This window comes from Notolabrus celidotus, chromosome 11 (assembly GCF_009762535.1).
Source record: "Notolabrus celidotus isolate fNotCel1 chromosome 11, fNotCel1.pri, whole genome shotgun sequence".
Lineage (NCBI taxonomy): Eukaryota > Metazoa > Chordata > Actinopteri > Labriformes > Labridae > Notolabrus > Notolabrus celidotus.
The window spans coordinates 30,051,852-30,075,255 of NC_048282.1; the positions used below are offsets into that span (position 1 = coordinate 30,051,852).

At 41.7% G+C, this 23,404-nt stretch overlaps 1 protein-coding gene across 2 annotated transcripts; it reads right to left on the minus strand.

Moving 5' to 3' along the window:
• Positions 1 to 1,987: 1,987 nt before the first annotated feature.
• On the minus strand, positions 1,988 to 18,595 carry kdm5bb (lysine (K)-specific demethylase 5Bb). Of its 2 annotated transcripts, XM_034695954.1 has the most exons (29): positions 18,211 to 18,595; positions 16,807 to 16,884; positions 16,214 to 16,336; positions 15,683 to 15,853; positions 15,147 to 15,203; positions 14,196 to 14,354; positions 13,949 to 14,042; positions 13,569 to 13,687; positions 12,656 to 12,706; positions 12,263 to 12,421; positions 12,005 to 12,124; positions 11,752 to 11,910; positions 11,030 to 11,211; positions 10,775 to 10,937; positions 10,552 to 10,671; positions 10,267 to 10,461; positions 9,760 to 9,941; positions 9,479 to 9,603; positions 8,455 to 8,605; positions 8,192 to 8,306; positions 6,350 to 6,705; positions 5,702 to 5,840; positions 5,430 to 5,609; positions 4,684 to 4,845; positions 4,108 to 4,572; positions 3,932 to 4,016; positions 3,206 to 3,414; positions 2,858 to 3,115; positions 1,988 to 2,392 (listed from the first exon to the last, which is right to left on the minus strand). In XM_034695954.1, exons 1-29 carry the CDS (start codon positions 18,361 to 18,363, stop codon positions 2,255 to 2,257), a joined length of 4,668 nt encoding a protein of 1,555 aa, XP_034551845.1. In that variant the 5' UTR covers positions 18,364 to 18,595; the 3' UTR covers positions 1,988 to 2,254. The 2 variants fall into 2 exon arrangements, with proteins under 2 accessions (XP_034551845.1, XP_034551847.1); XM_034695956.1 differs by lacking the exon at positions 15,147 to 15,203 and having other exon boundaries at positions 18,211 to 18,567.
• Between the last annotated feature and the right edge of the window lie 4,809 nt (positions 18,596 to 23,404).

A 23,404-nucleotide genomic window follows, 5' to 3' on the forward strand; every position in this document is an offset into this window, starting at 1 on the left:
CTCAGTGAGTTATAACAGTGCTGCAGTGAGCCAGCATGCAGAATACCAGGACCTTTAAAATGAGGCAGCTAAATGGCACTCAGCCATCATTACATTCACTAAGAACCATTTCACCTCTGGAAAAGGACTGTTGGACCTTATCTGTCTCCACTTCTGGATTTCTCCTAGTTTAATTTTATGCTTTAACACTTATTGGACAATCAAGTCAGTGCAGAGTGTATTTACTGTGTGGCCGTATTCCTGACTTGTCTTAGAGGGGCAGCAGTGGCTCAGTTTGTAAGGGCTTGGCTTTGGAACAAGACGGTCACCAGATCCAGTCCTGATATGAACCAGAGTATGAACATTGGGTTATTTGTGGTTTATGTGTGTTGTGTATTTAATAAGAGAGTGAAATATGTTTTTTCCCTTCTGGGATCAAGAAAGTATGTCCCCCTCCTCTTCTTCACTCATACCCTCCATGTTTAAACCATCATGGTCGCCCCTCCTCGCTCTGCTGGTTTTTGGCTCCCCCTTCTGTGAGAAGTAGATAAAGAGCTGAGTGTCCATCACAGTGTATTCAAGCAGGAAGCTGAATTAATGAACATATAAGCAAATCAGAAAACAACATGCAAGAGGATAGTTATGATGAAATGCAAAATAAGGTCTCACCTTTATCTGTTTAACCATCAAGACAGTTGAGCTCTCAGTTAAATAAGGTCTGAGGCCCAGTGAAGAGAAGTTGTCAGAGTTCTGATTCAAGACTTTGTGTATGAAGTCCTTCAAATTCCATCTTTGGTTTAATCTTCTTGAAATCAAGTCTGTGATTCCAAGTGACTCTCTTTATGTCATCACCTTTTTAAAGCAGACTGTAACATCTCTTTGAAGGTGAATATCCTTCATTCTGAACCTGTGGCCCCACACTGCTTTTGAGACTTATTGTTGATTTTTAAGGGTTTTTTGCGTCCGTCTTGCTACACCTTTAGGGAGAAAATAAGTCTCTGTGAGTTGAATTAATTACAGGTTATGTTTTCAATAATTAGACTTCTTGAAAAACATTTTAACTTTTAAAAGAAAGGTGTAAAGGTTCAGAAGTTTGAGACTCAGACTTCTAGAAAGTTTCTGGTTTCATTAGTCCTTCATGACAAAAATATTCACCACCTTTGTCTGGTGTTCAAATTAAGACATCTCCAGGTGTTGTGTCAGGCTTTGGGAAACGTTGGATGAATTTTTATTTCAATTTTCTGATCTTGTTTATCCCAAACAACCAGCTGACTAATCTAGAAAACAATGAACATGTCATAGACAAGGTTCATGAGAGCTGCAGCCCTGCCTTGATCTCGCTCATGATCATAACCCAGGAATTTAATTTGAGTTTTTCAAGATTTTAAGGTAAAGTGAAGCACGAGATTTCTCCATAGAACAAAGGGGGCTTTATTCCACAATATAAACTTGTAACATCTTCAGCTAAACCAGGTCCTTCCTCAGTAACTCTCTGCTGGGCTACACTCTGTGGCAGCACGTGTCAGCAGCGTCTGTCTGTGCTACATCGCCTCTCCACAGCAATCACTGCTGTGCCATCCACCTGTGCAGCTTTCTGTACATGACACCATCATCTCAAAAGCACCAACACATCTCAGCAGAGATCAAGCCATTGAAGTCAATTCAGACAAAAATTATTGCTCAGATAAATAAAACTATTCTACAAAAAAAAAAAAAAAAGGGGGAATAATTATATTATTAAGATGCATGTACTAAACACTGGATTTCAAAGAAAAAAACTGTATAGTCTTTTTTTGGGGGGAAAAGTGTATGACAACTCTGACTACTGTCCCATCAGCTCTGGTTTAACATGCAAGGAGGCTCCAGAGACGATAATATTAACCCTCCACATACCCTCCATACCGGGTGCGTCGTGTCGTAAGACTCCTTCGTGCTGATGTACTGGAATCCCATGCAGCACACTTCACATCCTGTGTTTTTTTTTTTTTCATTTAGACAACCACAAACATTTCATAAGAAGAAGGAAATATATATAATATATATATATGTAAAAATACAAAAAAATAACTAAACATTATAGTTCTCGACAACAAGTCAAAGAGGAGATAGCACCGTTGTTACAAAAGGGTCGGACAGACAGGACGGGACTGGGGGTGAGGAGGAGGGGAGGGGGGAGTACAGGATCAGTGACACATCCAGACTGGTGGCTTGATATACGGACTGATGACGGGGCAGAAATCTCCAGCCGTCCTTCAGGAAAACACAAACTTTCTCTTCATTTACTCATGGGTCCATCGTTCATTGTACAACTGACACAAATGTAGTCCTCCTTCTCCGCCATCTCGGCTGTAACGCCGACACAGACCTGGTGGAACCACTGGTTACAGCTGCCGTCACACTGGACCCAATCCACCTGCAGGAAACACACACAGGATGCTTTTAACCAAGGATGATTTAAACCTCTCATCGCTGATTTGTTTGGCCACTTGGTTGCAAACACATTGGGACACAAGCCCAAAATATGGCTCATATCATCACCTCTAAAGTTTTAACAGCGTAGGTGGGGGTGTGGCCTAGTGGTTTAAGCATGAGGCTACAATCCTCGTCCCAGCTTTCGCTGGTTGATTCCTGCTGCATGTCTTCCCTCACTCTACTCTCCCCATTTCCTCTCTCTCTTCAGCTGTCCTAACAAACAAAGTCCAAAAGTGACTTAATACTGTGATCGCTTAAGTTTACTGACCACTTGTCATATACTGAAGGTTAGCATGTTTGTTTTTCAAGTACCAACTGTTGCTTTTCTACACATCCAGCAGTTCAAACGCTTCATCTTTACTTATTTTTCTCCCTCCAGGTGTCACCCAGATCCAGTTTTTCTCACCTCATCTCCCTCTGGTAGTTGGCATCTCTCTGCCGGACACACGGCCATCTCCTCATCAGAGTCATCAGACTGGGAGAAGTCAGAGCGTGGAGAGGATGAGGTGGAGGTCTGCCTGCGCTGCAGGTTCTTCTTATTCATCTTCTGTCTTTTGTGAGAGTGCTTTTTGACCTTCTCCCTGTGCTCTGGATCCAAACCTCCCTCCCTCTCCAGCTGCCGCTTTGCTTTCTTTTCTGAGCCAGTCACACTGCTGATGCCATCCTGAGAACACAAACAAAACACATCAAACCTGACACTGAAGCACTTTGTGCAGATCTGTCGTGAGTTTGTTTTGTCGCTGAGAGTTTGTACCTGGTCGAGTGGCGTATTTTTTCCCTGAGAGTTGAACTGCACGTGTTGGTCACAGTCTGTGGACTCGTCCTGTGGTGGCGACGTGCATCTGTTTGTGTGCTGGCTGCTGGCTCTGTCCAATAAAATATGGTAGAGGGTGTGGACCTCTGGCAGGGACACCTGTAACAGGAGTCCGTCCACCATCAGCTCCTCCAGATCCTGACTCAAACCTGTCACACAGAAAAACGACCAAAACATGAACAATAATAACCTCCAATGAATTAATTAATTAATCAATTAATTAATTAATAAGCTCCAATTAAAATGAACAAGTTCCGTTCAGTTTTCACTTCATGGTGGGAGGCATTCAAGTGACCCAAAAACAATTATCACATGTGTGGGAAATCTCAAACTGATAAAGGTCTCTCAGAGACTACATGCGCTCTGGCCTTTTGAACAGATCATCTGATTGATGGTGACCCACCTTTCAACCTATTAAGGGTCATCTGTAGTAGAAATATCAATCTTTGATGTTGTGTGTTGTCGATGTTGTACATCAAATTTGGTGGTGAGAAAGTCAAAGTTTCAAATCTCAGTTTTTACATCATGAAACTTAAAAAAAAGCAGGTGTTTGTGATCTTGAGCTCAGCTTGAATGTCACATTTCATGTCAAGAACCCTTCTGAATTATAAACTTAAATCATCTTTTGCATCTAGTCTCTATTATTTGTAGTACGATGACACTGACCCTGCAGAGGTATGCATCTCTGCTCGGTGTAGAAGACGGTCTGAGCATGGCTTGTCCGATTCCACTCCGGAGTCAAACACGGAGCCTGTGTCAAAAACATCTTAAAGTTAATACCTGCAAAAAGTTTTTACAACATGTGTCAGAAGAAGAAGAAGAAGAAGGAGAAGAAGAGTGACCTGAGAGTTGTTGTCCCAGCAGGTGAGGGTTGGAGGAGTTCCTGGTCTCTCTTCCAGTTCCGGGAGGTTACATGACTGTGAGATCTGCTGTGCTTGGTGCTGCCAGTTAATTGTCCTCTCTACCAGATAATGCAGAGCGTCGCCCTCTGGTAGGCGAACCTCCAACCGCCGCAGAGACGCCAGCAGAGAGAGGACTTTGTTGAAGGGTGGCTTTTCCGATCGCTGGCACTGCGGACAGAGCCATGGCTGTGTTTCGCAGGAGTCTGAGGAGTCTCTGACGCACACGCTGTGGAAGGCGTCTCTGCAGAGTTCGCACTGTAGCATCGCACCCATGGGCGCCTTCAGACAGACACACACCTTCAGGTCCATGCAGTCCGCCGTGGGAAGGAGCTTTGACTCGTTTGCTGCCCTGAGGTTAGAGAAAGCTTCCATCTCCCTCGCTCGTAGCTCCTCCAGAGTGGCCATCTATGAAGAAACAAAGAGTCAGAAAAGCTCTCCACGGAGAGGATTCAGAGATGAACTACCTCATCTCTTCTTTTTAACGTCTCCTTGTTGTCTTGGATTAACCGTACTCACTGCAGAGGTAGAATCCTTCGTCTCTGACAGAACTTTCTCCACGTCGCTGAGAGTGTTGAGTCGTGGCGTCTTCTTCTTGTTACTTTTGGGCGATTCCTTCCCCTTCTTGGCTTTCCTCTTTGGAGAACCAACATTCCCAACTTCACATCTTGGACACAGGACCTGTGTGAAAACAAAGTGAACCATAAGGTGAGCAGAATCACAGGAGAAAAGTCCAGAGTCCACCTGCTCATTTTTCTATCTTTACTCAGTGCATTTATATTTGTGATGGCTGCTCAAGTCTCTTAAGACTCTGTAAAAATACTCAGAATGAAAGTTTTTTGTTCCAACAGTAAATGACTTTAATTTGAACAGGAAGGAGCAGACATATTGAGACTTTTCAAAGTGAATTTAAGACCCACCTTTTTAGTCTGGCCTTTATTCTAAAGCTTTGTGCTGCTGATGAAATCTTTGTTTTAGTATCAGGATGTCGTCTGAACATGTGGGAATAATTATTGGTTCATTTAGGATGTGAAAACGTCTAGTTTATATTTAAGTCAGGATTCATAAATAAAGGTAGGCTGTCTTTGAAGTACAGCCATAAAGCAACTATTACCACATCAACATTTAGTGTTACATAAACTGTTTGTATCCGACAGATGCTCTCCTCTGAAAAGTTTACAGTAGATGGGAACTTTCTAAAGCAGCGATCGTAAGAAGACCTCACAGGCTTGTTTTGCATTTCAGAGTCATTTGTAGGATTTTACCTCCAGCAAGGTGAGGGTTGAGTCTTTCTGAAGGAAGGTAGCAGCTGCAGACTCCTTCCATTCCTGCACTTCCACCATTGAAGACTCGAGCCGGTCTAAAGGCTCCAGGTGGACTTGGATGGCTTGTCCTCGCAGCACCATATCAGAGAGGCTGTCGATCATCAGGATGCCGTCACTGGCCTGAAAATAAAGAAGTTTGAACAAGTGACAATCAGAATCACATTTACCTGTTAAGATAATGAACTGGGGTAAACTGTCCGGTGTGTGCTAACCTGGAGTTCCTCAGCTTCTTGAAGCCACTCTCGGGCTTTTCTGATGGTGTCTTTCAGGAGGAGACAGTTTGGGAGGTGAGCGGGGATGCCAGAGGCTTTCTCAGCAGCAGCACTGAGAGTCTCAATGGAGTGAGGAGGTCTGTGTGGGCAGAAAAACATGTTAATATAGAACTTATTAAACTCACACTCACCATCAACAAGGCACTTTTGTTGAGGCATTTCCTTCAGAGATATTAATTCGCCGGAAGTTCCTCAAACCTTTCTTCCAAACTACACCGTTAAATTAGCTGCTTAACAATCTTTATAAAGGAGTTATAATCTAAAACTGTTTATATGGAATACAATTTGTGCAAATAAATAATGATAGTGAACCAGTGCAATGAGGGCGGAACTAAATGTGAAGCTCACTTTTGGTTGATCTGGTTGAATATTCTAGCAGCAGCATTTTGCTCTAGCTGTAATTAAAATGAAGCAAAATGAGGAGGACTCATGTTGTAGATACAGTAGTACAATTATCAAGTGAAATCATTGCAAAGTTACTGCAGTGATAAAAGCTAACACACCAGGAACATCTCATGGTGTAGGTTGTTCTTCCTCCCTGTTGCTCAGAGGCTAACATCACCCCTCACGAGTCAGTGCTGCCCTCACCTGGCTTTCAGCAGGCTGCTCGCCTTGTCCTCCCAGTGCTCGGACACGGTGAGCAGCTCCTGCAGGCGAGCCATGGCTTTCTCAACGGATGGATGCGGTGCCAGGCCGACTCCCTGGTCAATGAGCCTCCTCATGGTTTCCAGAGTGAGGGTGGCGGGCTGAGCGCTGGACTGCTGCACTCCCTCCAGCCAGCGTGCCTGCTCCAGCCGCTCCCTGAGGCGGGGCAGCTCGGGGAGCCCCACGTCAAAGTCAAAGCTGATGTCCAACAGGCCCTGGATCTCGGCCACGCTGGGTACCTCGTCTGCCAGGACCTTCTCACTGTGCTGCTGGAAGTCTTCAATGCGATTCAAGAGTTCCTGGAGAGAAGCACAAATTTAAGAATAGAAGCTGTCAAAATAAGGCTTCTTATTCCTAATTAGAGTCTCAGTCATCCACAAGTCTGACTTAATACTGTCTGCATCTTTCAGCCTCCTGCAGCTCTTAAGTTTTCCTTTTTTCATATTTTCCATTTGAAAGATAACTGCACAAAGTAACGCTGCTTCTTTCTTTTTTGACTGCACTGTTCACATTTGGATAGTCTTGATCTCCACACTTTGACCGGTCAGTTGATCAGCAGAGTGTGAGCAAACAAGTCACAGGTTCTGCCGTGTGGAGAGGCTGTTCAATATCTGCTGAGTGAGTGAACACAACGTGCAAGATATCTAAAGAAAGCGCTACGTCAATTTAAATAAATGTTAATTTTCTGTGGGAAAAGTCTCAGGCCTGCTACATACCACCTACTAATGTAGTAGGCTGTAGGTACTGCCTTTTAAATACTGCGTTTGAATTTCATCTGTAGCCCCTCTTTCCCCTTCTCTCCCCCTCTTCCTTCTATCTACAGTTGTGCTCATAAGTTTACATACCCTGGCAGAATTTATGGTTTCTTGGGTAGTTTCTGTTGTCTTTATGAAATAAAAAGAGTAAACACAGTTGTTTGATAAAAATGTTGCTTCACCCAACCACTAATCATGAGTGAAAATAAATGTCTTCTCTTATCATTCATATTCTCTGAAAAATGGCCAAAAAATAATCACAAATTCTGCCAGGGTATGTAAACTTATGAGAACAACTGTATCATTAATGCCTTAATGTTTGTTTAACTTTTTATTTTTAGTCTTTTATTTATTTATTTTACCTAATTTGGTCTGGTTTTTTTTTGTTTGTTTTTTTGCCTTATGTAAGTAATGTGAGGTTTGGGTGGGATGGGCTTAGGGTCATGGTCATGAAAAGGCCAGTAAAATTGTTGTATTGTGTTGTATTGAAGTACTGCCATTGGTGCACACACTTTTCATCTACTTTTCTACACTCAATCCTTACAGGCACTGTAACTACAAATTCAATAAAAAGGATTGTGAAAGAATTTAGTCTGTAGTTTGACTGTTTCGTTCGATCTGTGTTGCAGTACGCTGGGCGAGACGTCACTGAATTTCCTGTTTCGTAAAGCGGAAATAAACAACGGCCGAGCTGATAGAGAAACTGCTTCTTTAGCATCCACTTATAATTTAAAAAGTTAGGAAGTGGTTTATATGGAATTTTATAATTTTCACAGCACCTAAAAACTGAGTTTTTAGGAACAAGCTCTGTGCATTGTGGGAAACAGTACGTGAGGCAGACTGATCCGATGCAGACTGTGAAATTTTCACGAATCAGTAGACATCCGGGGAGTTTTGGCATACTGCAGATTTTGCTCTTGTTCACATACTACTTACTACATGCTGAATTTTGGCCAAATCAGTACGTACTGCTAGTATAGTAGGCGGTTTCTAAAACAGCCTTTCTGTGCATCTCTGCCTGGCAGCTTACCTTCAGCAGTGGGGCCTGAAGGAGACTGCAGGAGAGGTTGTACAGCTGCCTCACAAACGACCTGAGCTCCTCAACAGTCAGCTGGCTGCATGATTTCCCATTTCCACAGCGATACCTGAGGGAGAGAGTAAGGCGAATTAAAAAAGTGAACCCCATTAAAGGCGCTAATAAGATTTCCTGACTTAAGGAAACACACAGGGAAATGTGAAGACAGCTAATCTATAAAGCATCAGATAAAGTACAGGAGGGGTTTTTAATCCTACCTGGTCTGCCTCTTTCCGTTTAAAAGCTGCTGTGCCACAGAGGCGCACTTCTCCGCGTCCTGTGTGACCAGACGCAGACGACGCAGCAGGTCGTTGTCGGGGAACAGATTGGACTCTGATTCAGCAAGAAGGGAGCGAAACATTGGCAGACCTGAGGAGAGAACATCAGATTAATCACGGCCTGACACATTATATAACGCTCACAGTTTAAATAACCTGAGTCTTCTTATTTTTCAGTATTTTTAGCCACAGTGGGAATGTTTGTTGTGACATCTACTCTACAGATCTATAAAACCGACTACAGAGCAGAGCAGCTTTAGATTTAAGAATCAGTACTGTACACCGGCTCAGTCAACCAGGAGTGTGTGTACAGAGGAGGTGAGGGACTGAAGGGCAAACTATGTCGTCCTCAACAATGAATGTTTTTGCTGCTGTAACTGGAATAATCAGTAACCACGGTCAGGGAGGTAAGAAATGCAGCAGAGGCACCTACATGTGTGGAAACCCCTACTGATGTTACAATGATCTTGTGAGTGCACAATAAAGTTGACCTGAGGCAAATAAAGCTCTTTTAATTTTTCACTTTCACTTCCTTATATCCTTTCCTCGCTGATTCTCCTTGCCTAAGTCTCTCCTACATGGAATGGTGAGGAGGAGGCGAGGAAGAGACAAGGGGAGAGAGGGAGAGAGAGAGATCGGGGCAGCTAGCATTTAACAGGATGTGACATCTGAGCCTCGGAGCGGTCGTTTTTAAAACAACATCAATTAACTAGAATGCACGGCACAGCTGCAACGTCTGTGTGCTGCTGTATTTTATGATCTCTGTCAGATGAGCACGACAGTTTTATGACATCTTATGAATTTACTTTTAATTGAAATTAAAGCAGCATGATATACTGCAAAGCCTCGATCTGCATCAGTCTGAACAGTTTTGCAAAAATATCAGAACAGCTGCGTGTTGTCAAACTAACAGAGTCGTTAAGCAGGCATGATCGTTTGTTTCTTCTTCGCTCTTTCTGCTAACCTTTTTTCTTTTCCAGTTTAGCCTCTAAAGTCTCTGTGACGAGGGCGGCCCAATCATCGTACAGCTTCGCTCGCTGCTTCACAGCGCCCATCATGGGGAACAGGTCGTCCAGTGTGTATCTGAAACTGCAAGACCGAACAGAGCAATGAATCTTTGGAGGCATATACCTGTAATAAGACATGCAACTCAACTTCAGGAGCTGCAGAGTTTTCATAGAACACATTTCCATACATGTGCAGTATTTATGTGCACACAAGATATTCAGCTCCAGGGAGACTTACTTCAGTGTGTAGTTTTTGACGGGGCAGGAGCAGAGGTCGTCGATGTGATGCAGACAGACCAGTGCTCCTGGGCTGCAGGGACAGGTGATGGCAGACAGGTAGCAGGTGGCCCTGCACTTGATACACTGCCGCTCGTCATCCTGGAGGTGATCATATTTAGCCTCCTTGCTGTGGGACACGCCCTGAAGGTGTAGGACAACAGCAAAGGCGTTAAAGGGAAAAACATGCAGCGATGACAAAGTGTTCTTGTTCTGTAGACGGTACACTGACAGCCTGAAGCCTTGAGTGACTCGCTATAGAGAACACTTACACTGTACAATGACTTTTATATTTTTACACAAGCTGTAGAAATGTAACATTGCAGTGAGGTAATGAAAGTCAAATCTTGCGTATGTATGTATGGAAGAACGGGAGTAAAAAAAGATCTATGTACACAAAGAACAATCTACAGGAAATCAATACAAAGCACAACACAGTGTTGTACCGACATAAGGACGACTATCCTACCATTTTCTTCACTCTCTCCCTCAGTGTCTGCTCCTCTCGGATCATGCTGACCAGGTCTTTGTGCACAGATGACGCCAGAACCACATCCAGTACTTCTGCTTTGGAGGCCATGTTGCACACCATCTCATCGTGGGAGAACACGTTGTACCGGTGCAGCATACGGTAGTGATCCACACACTGCCTGCCCAAAGGCATCTAGAGTTACACAGAGGAAAGAGAAGGGTTGTTAGGAAGGCTCATGTTGTGTTCAACTCACAAAAGAGTGCATTAGTTAAAGGTGCATACCCAGTCAACAGTGCAGAAGTTGACGGCCTCAGCAAAGTTGAAGCCCTGATTGAAGCCGCTGTGGTAGGCTCTCGGGAACGTGACGACAAACTCACCAGCACACTGATTGGTTCTGTAGATCTGACGCACAGCAGAGAGAAAAGTAGTTCATATTTCTGTTAAAGAGTCCGGCTGCTAGTCTTTGAAAATGCTAATTGTGCATTAGAAGCTACAATGAACATACTGGCACTCCATGGGCCATCAGGGTGTTGGGGTTCATGATAGTGACCAGCTGGTGCAGCAGATCAGGCTGAGACTCAAACAGCTCCGGGGCCAGTTTCCTCATCACCTCCTCAAGCTGCTCTGCTGCAAAACCAGGAGCTCCGTACCAGGTTTTAGGCTCCCCCCTGTTAGTGAGTACAACAAGCATCACATTTAGGTTGAAATGAAGAAAAAGCTAAATCTGAAATGAGATCTCTTATTTCTTCTTCTTATGTACCAATGCAGGTAGTTGATGGAGTAGCTCCAGTGATCCTCAATGTGCCAGCAGAAAGAGGAGAAGCACATGCCAACATAAAGCCAGGGAAGCGTCATCCCACAGATGTCAGCTGTCACATGAGTCAACACCGAAGGATTCATCATCGCCAGGTTGTTCAGGTTCCAACCACACTTGAGGTATTTCTGCAAAACAAAAGGCACAAATATGTGAATAACTCGTTGACAATGAGAGTAATAAAGGAGCATCGCTCAAACCATTTCTACAAGGAGCACAACGAAGCCATAAAAACAGGAGTATTAGAGCGTTATTGCAGCAGTTTGTTGAGAGCCGGGAGTTCGGGGGCAGACTGGGATTGTGTGCTGCTGTGCGTGCTTTGCTGTGATGAGGCAGTCAATGAGGGCTGGAGGGTAGGGAGTTGGGAGTAGGGGCACTAATGATTTTTATGTGGTTATGTGTGGGATTTTTAGTAGTCTGCTCCTGCTGTATGACAGTGAGGGCAGTGAAATATCATTGGGAGCAGTAGAGGAGGGTGTGATGATGCCCCTGCACAGAGTTTAATAACACAAGAGTTACAGTGCATGTTTATGATGTCTGACGCAGCATGTTTCTATGTTTTTAGCAATGCTAACATTTGAATACCGCTATAAACCAAGAGAATGGGTTTGAAATAAAGTGAATGGATCCATGTATCAAAGGTTAGGGTTGCTTTTTTTCAGGCATACCTCATCCGCAGGGGAAACCTTAAATTTCCCATTTGGAATAGGGAACCCGCTCCCAAACTCCTTTGAGGCGATATCGGCTCCGTATTCTACAGTAACGTCTTCTTCAATGGCTCCAACCAAACGCCAGAACTCCTTTTCCACCAGCTCTGTTGGTACCATCTGCAACACACACATGAAGGAGGCACTAGGTGAAATCCGAAACACTCACAGCGAGAGAGAGTGGCAGATTTATGATGACAAACTTCCTTCTTACATGAACTGGCATGTTGAAGTAATCAGATTTAAATGCATCCGCCATTTGTCCAAATGCACGCAGGGAATAGTCTCTGTACGCCTGTTCAAAGCCGAACGCCTCGTGAGGTTTGTTGCATTCCTAAGGGTGAGTTAGAGAGAAAAACATCAGCGAGGAGTAGACAGACTTGTTGTTCTCGTTGTTTGGATAACTTGCAGAGCTCATTACTTCAGAGACAATTTGCATCCTATTAAAAAAGACGCTGAAGTTTGTTTTCACCTGAGCCAGACACTTGGGGCATCTCCAGTCTCCTTTGGGGACGTCCTGCAGAGGAGGGATCAGGCAGAACGTGTGGTAGCTGTCGTCACAACCGTCACACAGCAACAGACGGTCTTCTTCTCCCCCGCTGCCGCACACCAGACACACAACCTGATCCACCTGAGAGCCACAAGGGAGGGTTTTTTTTATTAATCGATTACAGAGGCATGATGACCAGCAGGGGTTCAAAGCAGCACATTTATATACTACTGGACATTGTGTGTTTATTCTTTTCAAACTGGAACCTCTCATCAAAGTTAATGTTTAATGTAAGGTCCCATTTATACCTCACACCCCACAAAGAAACAGACAAGATTCAAAACACTTCTTCTTCTTCTGGTTTGGACATCTTACCTGGTATGGGATTACTTCTGGAGAAATCACTGGAGCCATTTTTCCGAGTTGCTTTAATGAGACAGAGACCAGACAGATCATTTCAGTGTAATTCTGATTTATGCAGCTGCAGGTTATCACAAGAAAGACTCACAACAGGGATAAAAAATCATCTCAAAATACAATGACCTGTCAATAACTTTCAGAGCTGCAGAGAGGAAGAAATAAAGAGTACACAGGCCTCTGAGAAAGAGGCACGTTTCTTTACATTTGGCTAGAGAGCATCTCAAACCACTTCCTGAGGTGGTTTGAGCTCTCAGGTTTCATTCTTAAATGCAAGTGCACTTAGTTTTCTTACAATCTAAATCCATGAGAGAAAACTAAAATGAAGGGTTGAAACTTTTGATTCCTATGTAGTGTTTCTTTTTGAGATATACAAATATTTTCCCTTCTATCTTTCACTTTTTACATTCCTCGTTAGCCTGTTAGAAAATGATGCTGTAAACCCGACATTCCATGTTCAGACAAGACCATGACCTTTTTTTTTTACTTGACAAAGACATTAACATTAATATCAAAAATGTCCCTGGCAGAGTGTCTTACAGTTATTCCTCCTCCAGTAAACAGTCTTTGTTATCTCATTTATTCACATCTAATTGTCAAGTCACGTCACTCTTTGCATGTCACTCCATGACGCACAGAAACACCCCACTCTTCCTTCTCCCCGGCTAAAAAGTCTCAATAATAAAACTCTGAATTAAATATGGACTTAGAAAAGATATTAAAACAAGTTCAATGATGAATGATTAAAGAGGAGCTTGTACTTCTGATGATGCACTAAGACGACAAGCATATTAATTTTTAATCAAGACATTTGAGATCTCAAACCGCTACATCTCATCTAAAGAGGAGATCAAAGACAAGTTCAACTCACTGGACTCGGGGGAACAGGAGGGACGTATTTCTTGTACCGTGACTTGGGTTTCTCAACTTCGATTACTGGTTCCTTACTTTCCACTGGTTCCTCTTTCACTAGGATGGGAATCTCTTTTTCTGCAAGACATCAGGAAACAGTTTACACCATTATTAAATATATTTCACAGGACATTCAGTTGCCTTTAACCTTCAGCATCTATCATTTTATAGACACGTCACTAACGTTTTTAAATTCTTATTATTGAATAGTTTCAATTATAGCATCCCCTACAAAGCTCTATGTTATAAGGCAGACATGTGTTACAGTTAAAGTAGTGTTACTGTGATTACTGTAAAACATCTATGTAACATTTTTCCCTTGGTGATGTGGAGCCTGACCTGATTCCTTCTTGGCCACAAAAGAACCCATCCTCCGCCTCAGGTTGGGCTTGCTGTCACCGGGCTCACCTGGTTCAATCTTCACACAGGTAGCCTGCGCAGAGAGAGAGAGGGAGAGAGGTGAGACTTCATTAAGGCAACTAAAAAGGTCATGGAGTGTTTAAAAAAAGGACAGCAGTAAAGAATAAAGTGCTTGTTCGAAGACAGCTTGAGTCAGGTGTTTGTGACGCCCTTCAACAACACCCACCTCGCACTTCATGCGCTTGGCCCTGCGAGCGTTGGGGCAGAGTTCAGGTGTCTGGGCGGGCTGCTTCTGAGCCTGCTCCTGCAGCTTTGGCTCCTTGGTGTCCACGCTCTCCAGCATGCTTTCCATGCTCTCCACTGGCTGGACTGGCTTCTGAACACACTGTAGGAGAAAGTATGCTAATTAAAACCACAGCTCACCGGCTATTAAAAAAGCATCTGTGTGCCTAACTGGAAATACCTGTATGCTCAAAAGCAGCAATCAGGAAGAAATGTTAACGTTCCATCGGGTTTATTTTAAAAAGGAATCACCTTTCATGGTTATAAATCCAGTTAGCTGTGCTAATTACATTTGCAGGGACAATGTGTCAGGAAGTCCATGAAGGATCAGAGGTTAACAAAGAGGTTGAAGGACTGGGTCCAACACTCTCCAGGACAGGATTACGAGTTAACAGTTTCCATAGCCAGAGGACAAAAGTGGCCTTAAGGAGGACGTGTTTAGCTGCAGCTGTCAACCCAAACAGCACTGAAATAAAAGGAGCAACATGCCATGAGGAGTTGAAGGAGAGATTTGAGCTGGGAAAAGGCGTAAGAGCAATATTGAACTTCAGGAGGTGTGTGTGAGTTGTTTGTTTATGTAATTAAAGAAGAGTTTGAAAAGGAGAGGAGAAAAAAGAGAATCTACAACACAGAAAGACTTGTATTGGATTCGTCCTGAGACATGTGAACATGTCGACACAGTTTGACTTTAAGAGTTGAGCACTTCTTTTGAGGGGATCGTTTCACAGTGAAACGGGTTAATGACTGCCCTGAGAAAGGGTTAAATTCACGACACCACATCTGCAGATATAAAACATCAGGAAGCCGGACATTCAGCATACTGTCCAACCAGAAGATTAACATGCAGATTGTTAACTGGGATGCGGAATGGCTTCTGACCACGACACAAACATACCTTTTCAAGTTCAGGATCAGCCTCCAAACGCATCAGTTTGGAAGCTGCCTCTGGTGCCTGAGGCAAGAGAGAGCTTGGGTAATTAAACAATTTAGAGTGACCTGGTCGTGAGGTCACACAGCACCAATCCCACAACAGCGGATAAGCTCTCTTGCAACATGTTTTTGAAAGATTAGGATGCAACCAAACGACATGGTAAGACACCAGATGAGATTAGTTTACTTCCCCAAAAAACTGAAAGTGTAAACTCAAAGTTCTTAATTAAAAACGAAAGACAACAAAACTGCAATCCAACACATGACATGCGTATCCTAATAATGCATCACTTCCATTTATCTTAAAGATCGTCACAGATTTCATATTTCAATATGCTCTGAATTATTGTAAGAAAATGCTTCAGGATGATGAATGTGTAATCTAACTCATAATGAAATGACTGCTGGTAATAAGGAGTGTTTTTAAGCATTATTAGGGCTTTGTTTGCTCATGAACCACACACCATTTGGCTGACAGAAGGATGCGTGTGTCCAACTCACCAGCAGGTTCGCTCCGCTCTGAAACAGATTGTAGGGATAGAGTATTTTCTCATAATGCCCTCGCAGGTGTGAGCCCACAGCTTTGCCAGGAGCGAATCCCATTTGGTGCGCAATCTTGGTCCATCGCCTGTCCCGGCACACAATGTCAAATCCACCTTCCTCTGCAACGTGCTGAAACGACGGAGGCACAGCAACGAAACCAGTTATTCCATTATATAATATCAGGATGTTTCAGAGCTTTTATTTGATACTAATGTTTCAGTTCTGTTGGACTTTGCAGTGTTTTACAAGTGTGCATTACACTGAGGTGTGACATCCCAATTCAAGGGCAGAACATTTGAAAATGCTTTTCTTAGCAATGCCACCCACTGTAATCTCAATTATGTATTCAAATGAGGATCAACACCTTCATAATGGAGTCAACAAAATGAGAAACTATGAGCTTTGTGAAAGTAGAACGAGAATATTGGCTCTTAATAAGCTGTATCCTTATTCCTTTGAAGTAGTCATAAAGTCAATGTAAATAATAACCTTATTCAGCTTATATAAATCCAAAATCTTCCTCTCCACGTGAGGAATCTTCAGGGCACATCCCTGCAAATCCCAAAATTTGGCAATCTGGTCCAAGAAGTTGAGCTTGACTCTGGTCTGTGCCTGGGAAAAGACAGAATAAAAGGACAAGAGTCAGCTATAAATAGATTTAATTCAAGAAAATTAACAGACAAGGAATTCTAGGCATTCAATGAAAACCATAAAATCTCTGAGGAACACTATACAAGGGATGATTTTAATCCAGACCGGCTGCTGTACCCCATAACACGGGGCACTGCATGTTGTTGTTTGATCTCAAAATGTAGACTTAGACAAAGCAACTTTATCTGCAGCAATTCAGTTCAAAATAAAACTGAGTTATTTATCATTTATTACATAACACTCACTAATACTTGATGTCATTACTGTTGTTTGTTATTTTCAGTGCAGCTGCACAGAGACGATAACATTCAAGAGGCAAAATTCCAAATTCAATTCAATTAAAAAGGGAATTGTATTTAATTACTTACAAACACACAAGCAGAGATACAGTCAAATAATAAGCAGAGTTCAATCTGAATAACAGCACCCACCTCCAGCTCATTGAGCCTCTGGATCCGGGGAACAAAGTGAAGTCTGTCGACATCACAAGCAAAGGGAGGCTGCCAACCCTAAACAGCAACAGATACACACACAATGGCGCACGAAGGTTATTACAGAGAAAAATGTCGCCTGGTTATTTGTAAATTGGGACTTTTAGTGGGGACAATTCCTGCATCTATTACAATATTATAGAGGTCTATTCCATTTTTCTTTCATGGTGGTGGCCTTGAGACAGACTAGACCAAAAATTTGAGAAATGCTCTGAATCATTCTTCAACCATGATTAGTTTGGTGAATCAGTCTGCTTTAAACTACATTTTAGAATTACAAATCCATGCTGGAATCAAGTTAGGCGTAAAAGTACAAAGGCCTCTGTTGAGAGAGAAAGACTCCAGAGGGAACATTTTGGTTTCATACCTCCAAACAATGATTAATGTATGTGACAATAACACACACAGTCTTAGTATTTATAATGGTAATAGACCAGAGACCCAAGTTCTTGTGTTATGTCAGTATAGCCAACATCCCCCACTGGCACACAAAATGGCCAGATGGAAGACTCACTCACCAGCCCAGCTTACCACAAAGCCAACATGGAGGACGACACCCAACAACACAGGCACATACATGAACATCAAGATATTCAGATTGTTTTTAACAAGCTTAACAAATGCACACAAGTTCAAAAGTCAAAACTTGTGTTTTTGTTTTTTTTTGGTTACCAATGAAAGTGTCCTTTCTTTGTGATTGAATAAGAGTTATCTTCCCATTGTTTGGTAATCTCTCTAGTGGACCATCATTGTGTAATATTAATAAACCAGTTTCAGAACACAATCTCCTTCAAAATAATCAAAACAAAGGAGGAGGAGTGATGGATCACAAGTCCACTGACCAAACTGCATCATGATGCTACTCCACAAATAATCCATAATTAACGTCAGCTGCAGGACGATACAGACAAAGGGGGATAAAAGGCTGGAAAGGCTGAACATCCATGTTTATTATATGATGATACCATCAGTAACAACACAGATTAATGTCTTCCGCATATCCACCTTATATGTCAAAGCGTCAATTATGACAGGTTGGTTTGTGAGCTCTCAGCTAATGTTAGCAAGCTAGCAAGCCAAGTGGTTCAATGATCGGACATCTGTGGCTCAAACGACGATTATTATCCACTTTTAATACTCTGGGACATCTTTAGGAATCACAACAAGCCTGAAATCAACACAACAGCACGGTTACAGTGTGTGTGATAACAGAAGAGAGGAGGCTAAGCTGTGGCAGCACAAAGAATGAACACAGCCGAGCCTCCGCCATGTTGAAAAGTCCCTTTAAATCCATTAAACTGGATCAGCATCCAGAGAGACATTCACAGGCTTCCTCACACTCACCGGGGGCGGCCGGACTTTACAAATGCCTGTTTTCTCTGCGATGGGTCGGATCTTGTTGATGAAAGCATACGGATCTTTGAATTCTTCCCAGCTGGGCTCGAAGACCGGGCACTCCGGAGGAGGCTTGAACTCGTCCGGCCGAGGATGGCTCATCGTGTCGGACCGACCCGGCGGTGTTAGCTCGGACAGGAGAGGTCACTCACTTCTCAAAGTAAACACTATTAAACAAGTGGAGTCTCTAATGCTGTAAAAATCCTGTTTGATCACCGTCAGACTCGGTGGCAGTCAGTCGTCATCAACACGAGAGGAGGCAGCTTACACACATACAGGCTACAAACACACACACACACACACTTACACACTTACACACACATCCATGCACAGTGAGGAGAATGTTCCAAGGCAGTGAGCACGTCCGCTGAAAAAACTAGACACCACTCTGATAATATTAATACGTCTGTGATTTCTCTGCTTCCATCATGTTTAGGTGAGTTCTCAATATGATGTCAGAGAAACATGTTGTTTTAACCATTCTCAGAATTTAACTATTATAATTCAGTTTTAAATAGCTACTACCCATGTTACATAAATCCATCACACTAGTGCTTTCTCTATACCTCATGTCTGTTGTTCTTGTGTCCATGTGTTTTTGCTGATTTGTGTTGCTAGAATTCTGTAAGTCATATAGTTTTTTATTAATTCCCATTCCCCTCAAGGTTATCATGTAGTTAGATTCATAGCCTCAAGCTTTAGGAAGGAATATATACATTTGAGCCTGATTTACAGCTGTGTGATTTCTCTGCTTCCATAATGTTTGGATGACTTCTCAATATGCTGTCAGAGCAACATGTTGTTTTAACCATTCTCAGTCTGAAAATTGTTTTAAATAGCTACAACCCATGTTACATAAATCCATCACACTAGGGCTTTCTCTATACCTCATGTCTGTTGTTCTTGTGTCCATGTGTTTTTGCTGATTTGTGTTGCTATAATTCTGTAAGTCATATAGTTTTTTATTAATTCCCATTCCTCTCAAGGATATCATGTAGTTAGATTCATAGGCTCAAGCTTTAGGAAGTAACATACACATTTGAGCCTGATTTACTGCTGTGATTGTGAGAGACTGTTTTTTTTTTTTATATGCAAGAGGAAGTTACTTAGCCTGCTTCACACCATTTTACTAACTTGTTCATAAATATTTTTAACAGATGTGTTGTATTTATACTGCTCATTGTTGTCCTGCAGACAAGCAGACTGACACACTTACACACACATCCATGCACAGTGAGGAGAATGTTCCAAGGCAGTGAGCACGTCCGCTGAAAAAACACCACTCTGATAATATTAATATGTCTGTGATTTCTCTGCTTCCATCATGTTTAGGTGACTTCTTAATATGATGTCAGAGAAACATGTTGTTTTAACCATTCTCAGTCTGAAAATAGTTTTAAATAGCTACTACCCATGTTACATAAATTCATCACACTAGAGCTTTCTGTATGCACTCTATACCTCATGTCTGTTGTTCTTGTGTCCATGTATTATTTATTATTTTCCTCAAGGGTATCATGTAGTTAGATTAATAGCCTCAAGCTTTAAGAAGTAATCTAAACCTTTGAGCCTGATTTACTGCTGTGATTGTGAGAGACTGTGTTTTTATATGCAACCATTATGCTACAACCCTGCGGTAGAGGAAGTTACTTAGCCTGCTTCTCACCATTTTACTAACTTTTTCATGAATATTTTGAACATATGCGTTGTCTTTATACTGCTCGTTGTTGTCCTGCTTGTCTGCTTGTTGGTGTGTTTTGCTGTCTCATATTGCTTGCTTTTCACATGGCTTATAATATCCACGGTGTATTGTGTCTCTGGATGGCCTTTGCTTATACTTGTGAATGTGTATGTTGTTATCTTTGCTGTATTACAGAGGCGTAACCTGACTGATTAAGTACTGCTGTTAAGATGAGTCAGAAGGCTAACGATGGCACTTTGATACAGATATGTTGATCACAATGTATTACACTGAAGATTAAATCAGTTTAAAGCAAATCCAAAGAGTATAGATATACCATAAACAATAAAAGTAAAGCACAAACTAAACACACAGAGTAAATTCAAGAAGGTTTGGGACCTTTTTTGGCACAATATAACATTAACCCGTCATCATAGGAGGGATCTAAACCTCTTTACACCAAGTATTCATGTCACCATACCTCATTCCTGAGTTGTTACTTTAGTGATAACAATTTTGAAACACTATTTATGTATCTCTGTGAACTGGCAGCACTGTTTTTGTTTATTTGGTTGTTTATGTTTGTTTGTTTGTTTGTTTATCTTTCTCTCTGCTAATACTCATCTGTACCATTTGTTTGTTTAATTAAGTGTGTTTCAATTAGTATTGTAAGATGCTCTGTTTTCAACATATTTGACTTTGTAAAATTGAAAAACTATAAATAAATAAATAAATAAATAAATAAATAAATAAATAAATAAATAAATATATATATAAACAAAAGTAAAAAACTATGCATAAAATCTAAAAAACATATCTGTATTGATCAAATATAATTCCATCTGCATGGAAATAAAAACAATGTTTCTAAGCTATGAGCCACTTTTAAATGTTTTGCACATTTTTTTTGCAATAAATCTATCACACAGCATCAAATCTAGTCATACTATTCATACTTTGACTTTCAGATAGTGAACTTATATTTCTGTACACTGACTGCCTCCCTGAGACAAATAAAGTTTTTTGAATCGAATTGAAATTTCCTTTACATTGGAGAGATGTGGCATACAATGAGAATATGAGAGTGAAGTCAAACCTGTACATTTGTTATGTCATCAACTGGCTGCAGTCATATAATAGATCTAAACCCAATAAATGAATCTTTAAGAAATTATAATTTGAACTAAAATTGTCTGTCAGAAAGTATGGATTAGGCGTGACTTTGACTATGATCAATATTCTAACAGAAATTACACTTCTTTACTATTTAGAGTCTTTTAGTATATAATTGAAGCTTTCTCTTGTTATTTAACACATTGACCTGTTTCATATGTTTCATAATTAGGCGATGATGATTCTTCCTCTCCAGGCTGTACAGCTTGACTTCATATAGACCCTTATAAAGTCGAACTGAAACGACTGTTGGCGTTATCATGTCTTCACTGTAAAGCATTAAACGCTTATTTAATTGAAAACAACGAACAACTTTCTCTGCATCCTGCTCAGAAGAGATACACACCTTCCTTTTCTTTGTGGACTGTTTTATGTTTACACTTGCGCGGATGAATCTGTTCAGGTGACACCTTCACGGCTACCGGAACTCATTGCTTCAATAGACAGCCTGTGCAGTTCCATTGGATGCTCCTCGTGAGCGTTTTGTAACCTCTCCTGTCACCTTCTGCAGGATATATAAGACCTTTAAAGCAAGGAACTGGCTCGATTTTGGTTATGTCCTGAGATTAAGTTAAATGTAACACTTCAGTTCAATTAACCACCACTTTTTTAAAGTACAGAAACCATAAAACTGATAAAATAGTTTATCACATGTAAGTTGTTTAATTTTGAGGTGTTCAAACTAGTTAATTTTGTATCAAAAGCCTGGAAAAGAAGACAAGGTAGTCTTTTTAAGTAGTGTGCTTTTTTATTTGTATTATTTTCTTTTTTTCTGTTTTAATTTTCTCCCTCAGTTTCCTTAAAATGAATGATTGTGCTTGCTGTGCGCTCTGACCCTGGACTGGACAAATTTATGGTGTCTTGGAAGCCCACGCGGGCTGGGCATATGACTGTATGCATGACACATTAATAACATAAAAACTTCAAACTTCAAACTGTAAGTCATGTGTAGCCTACTGAATATGACCTCAATAAAAGTAAAACGATTTTTTTGTCCCTTTTCAAACATTATGGGTCAGATTTGGGATCAAAAAACGTTACTTTTTTCTGCTGGGTTTGGAGAAAAGGTCATAATACCCATCGGTACTCATCGGTAAGTGGAGTAATTTGAGACTATTGTGAAATCTCTGCTTTTTCCAACGCCTTTGTATCAAGCAATGTAATTATTCCCCTCGTTCCCGTTATGACGGACCAATCATAGCTAATCTTCAATCTTCTGTCCTGATTGGTTAAGGGGCGGCCCCTACTACGTCCTCCGATTGGTTGAGTCCGGCACTATCATGACTGCACACGCCGATCTATATCGGGGGGCTATGGGGAAATCTGGTTGGGAGGGATGGTGTTGACATTCGAAGTCCCTCTCTCTGAACAGATGTTTACTCTGTGACTACCAACAGCACTTTAACTCAATGACAGCACCTCTGTAGTATGGCAACAGTAGAGGAGGGTTCCAGAGTCCTTTAAAGTAGCTCAAAGAAAGCATTTCAGTTTTCAAAAAAACCAATCAGAGACAGGTAAAGTGTTGTTTTTTTTTTAGCTCTAACTCATGTAAGAGAGAAAAAAGCAAACAGAAGGACATAATTAACCCTTAAAATGAGCATAATAACCATTTAAAATAACTAACAATGCAGAATGGACCCTTATTACTCTTGGTAACAGTGTTTGTTCATTGTTATGGTGTTAAAATGTGACATTTAATATCTTACACAACAAGTTAAAATGCTTCCTTTTGGGAAGTACTTGTTTGACTTCTTGTCACGTAGAGAGCAATGGTGGTTTTAGACAAATTTTCATGGGGGGGGGTCAGGCTGGGGCCAAGGGTGTTGTCAGAGGGACACATTTAACCCTGACAAAAGAGACTGAGAAGGGGGGGACCGGCTGAGACCAAACTGGCAAAACATCAGTGCATCCCTATATACTAGACATATATACTACTGTGTGCTAGATCAAAATGCAGACTGACAGCAGCTGTTTGGCTGTTTACACTCAACATGAGTCCCTTAGCGCTCTAAGGGACTGGAACCAAGTGCCACACGCATGTGTTCCGCCTGTAACATCGGCGCGATATCGAAGCTTTTTTTATTGTATAATATTTGTTTGGTGTGGAGGGGGGGCCACAGGGGGATTCAGGTTCCGTTTTAGAGGGGCACTGGCCCCTGTTGGCCCCTCCCCAGAACTGCCACTGGTAGAGAGGCTACATAGAAGGAAGAGTTAAAGTCAGGGAATGTGGTTTGGGAAGAAACCAAGAGCTTGTTAACAAAAACAAATCCATTTTGTATAAAGTACATT